The sequence below is a fragment of the Etheostoma spectabile genome, chromosome 18 (assembly GCF_008692095.1).
Source record: "Etheostoma spectabile isolate EspeVRDwgs_2016 chromosome 18, UIUC_Espe_1.0, whole genome shotgun sequence".
Lineage (NCBI taxonomy): Eukaryota > Metazoa > Chordata > Actinopteri > Perciformes > Percidae > Etheostoma > Etheostoma spectabile.
Genome location: NC_045750.1, coordinates 10,231,253 through 10,233,456, shown reverse-complemented (window position 1 = coordinate 10,233,456; position 2,204 = coordinate 10,231,253). Strand labels below are relative to the sequence as shown.

Genomic DNA, 2,204 nt, shown 5'->3' with positions numbered 1-2,204 from the left:
TGTATGTGTGTGTATGTGTGTGTGTGTGTGCTTTGCCGGCCTTGTGGTGTCTCCAGCACCGCTGCAATGTGCCATAAGTCTCTGGCAACCGAGCAGCATCTCACTGTTGCCTTTCCAGAAATTCCTTGCAGATTGTGTGTTGTTCCCTAAGCAGCATGAGAGCAGCATCAGTCATCATAAATTACACCATGCTGTTTGCCTCTACATCGTTGTGTCTGGCCTGCTGCTGTTAAAACAACAAAAATGGAGAGATGAATTATCATGAACAGTGGGCGAGATGGAGAGTAAATAATAAGGCAATAAGGGGAAATAGCAATTCATACAGAAAAAAGAAAAATACCATTTCCACTTGAACATGTCTTCATCAGGTAGAAATGATTCTGTAAATTCGGTTTGTTTTTAAATCTATATAATTTAGGGCTTGCTTACCAATCTTCTATTGGCAACAACATTTAACCAATTTTGTTTGTTTTAATTTTAGACCCTGAATGGGTTAACCTGGATGGCTTTGCTGTGTTGGGCGGTGCACCTGTCAGCAACACATCAGCAGGTAAACCTAATCTCAAGGCATCTTTACCAACACCACATGATAGTGGTATGTCTCAGTGAACAGAAGAGATGTAAAAGTATGTAGTTAAATCCATTAAAAGCAGTTTTGTGAAATGATCTGCTGTCATTGTGGATATAAAAGGAACCACCAAATCTAATGTCACAATGCAATGTCTTGGGGCTCACTTGTTCTGTCCCTATAGGATCAGCTGAAAAAAAAACACTTCCTGGTCTCTGACTCAGATTTGTTTATTCAGCTTGGTGTTTTTCTTGCAATTCATCCAAATTCAACATTTAAATGAGTTGTGTTGCCTTTAATGGTGAACAACACTTTAATAATCACATTTACCAGTCACTGCTTTTGACAGACAGTAAAAATAACCTTTAAACAAACTTGTGGAGAGGCAGGCTACACTGTGGAGTGTTCAGGGGTGCCACCGCTACTCACCTTAGGTGCAACACAGCAACTCACACTGCATTTTGTCACAGAAAAATGATGCAGTCTATATTGTGTCCCTAGCAAAAACTCACACACAAAACAGTGAAGGAACCTCACCACGGGTGCCTAGCCTCCAACAAGATGGCACCCTGCTCTGAAAGAAATAAACTAAATACAAAAATGATCTGAAACAAATATACGGTAACCCACTTAGTTCACTCACAAAAAGCCAACAATAAAGGGACAGTACAATGAATGCAAATCCAACCTAAATTAGATGAACACAAGCTAAAGACAAACATAAGAAATTACATGCACACATAAGTAGGGCAAAACACTAAAGAAATGAAAAAAGGCAAAACACCAATAGGAAGTCAGGAGGAACCTGGAAAGGAAGGGAGAATACATTCAACCAGGCTCAAACATACAATATATGTTAAAAATCCATTTAAAACCGTGAACCTGAGATGGGACATTAGGGGAACAAAATCACTTTCCCAGGGCAGGAGGGGCAACAAGCATTCACTAGCAGTGCCTCAAACAAAAAGTCGATCGACCACTAGCCTCGCTTTGCCAGACCCTCCTCAAAGGAGAGTCTGGAGGAGGAGGAAAACTAGCTCTGGTTTAATGGCATGCTGAACTCCGCCCCATTTCCGCTGCAAAATAGTCATGTGCAAGAAAACTCAGATTGGACAGATAGTCTAGCTAGCTGTGTCCATTTACCCTGCACAGATCTGAGGAGCAGTCAACAAAAGTCCTCATAAATCAACCAAATTTAAAATTCCAACACAAAGAAAGCGGAAGGAAAAGGAAAATACATGCACCCAGCAGAATTTCCTGCTGCTCCGGAGCAATCCCAGAAGTGGAACACAAAGTATATAGACATTAGAGCAGAATAGTACGGTATTGCTCCTAATAAAACCTGTTATCCCGTCCCACAATATCCTGAGGTCTTCTACAGAGCCAACATTAATGTCTGCAAATATCTGGATTTTGCTATAAACGGAGTGATATAAGCTTCATTTTTCAGTAAAGAAGTATTAAAACGCCATCTAACAGCACGTTGAGACAGACAGTCCAGGGTGGTGACAGAGGACCCTTTTACGGTCAGACAATGCCATTGGGAGTAACACCGCTTTATCAGTTGAATGAAATAATTGAGAGGATGCAAAAAGAAAATCTATCTTAGAAAAAGATTTATGTCTACCTGAGAAAA

General features: G+C 40.6%; 1 protein-coding gene across 5 annotated transcripts in view; it reads left to right on the top strand.

Annotated features, from left to right (window-relative positions):
* fndc1 (fibronectin type III domain containing 1) overlaps positions 1 to 2,204 on the top strand; it is a 37,334-nt gene that overhangs the window by 8,028 nt on the left and 27,102 nt on the right. For all 5 annotated transcript variants that reach the window (XM_032543133.1, XM_032543131.1, XM_032543132.1 and 2 more), the window contains exon 3: positions 482 to 550. In XM_032543133.1, coding sequence (XP_032399024.1) covers positions 482 to 550 — 69 coding nt within the window. The remainder of the gene's footprint in view (positions 1 to 481; positions 551 to 2,204) is intronic.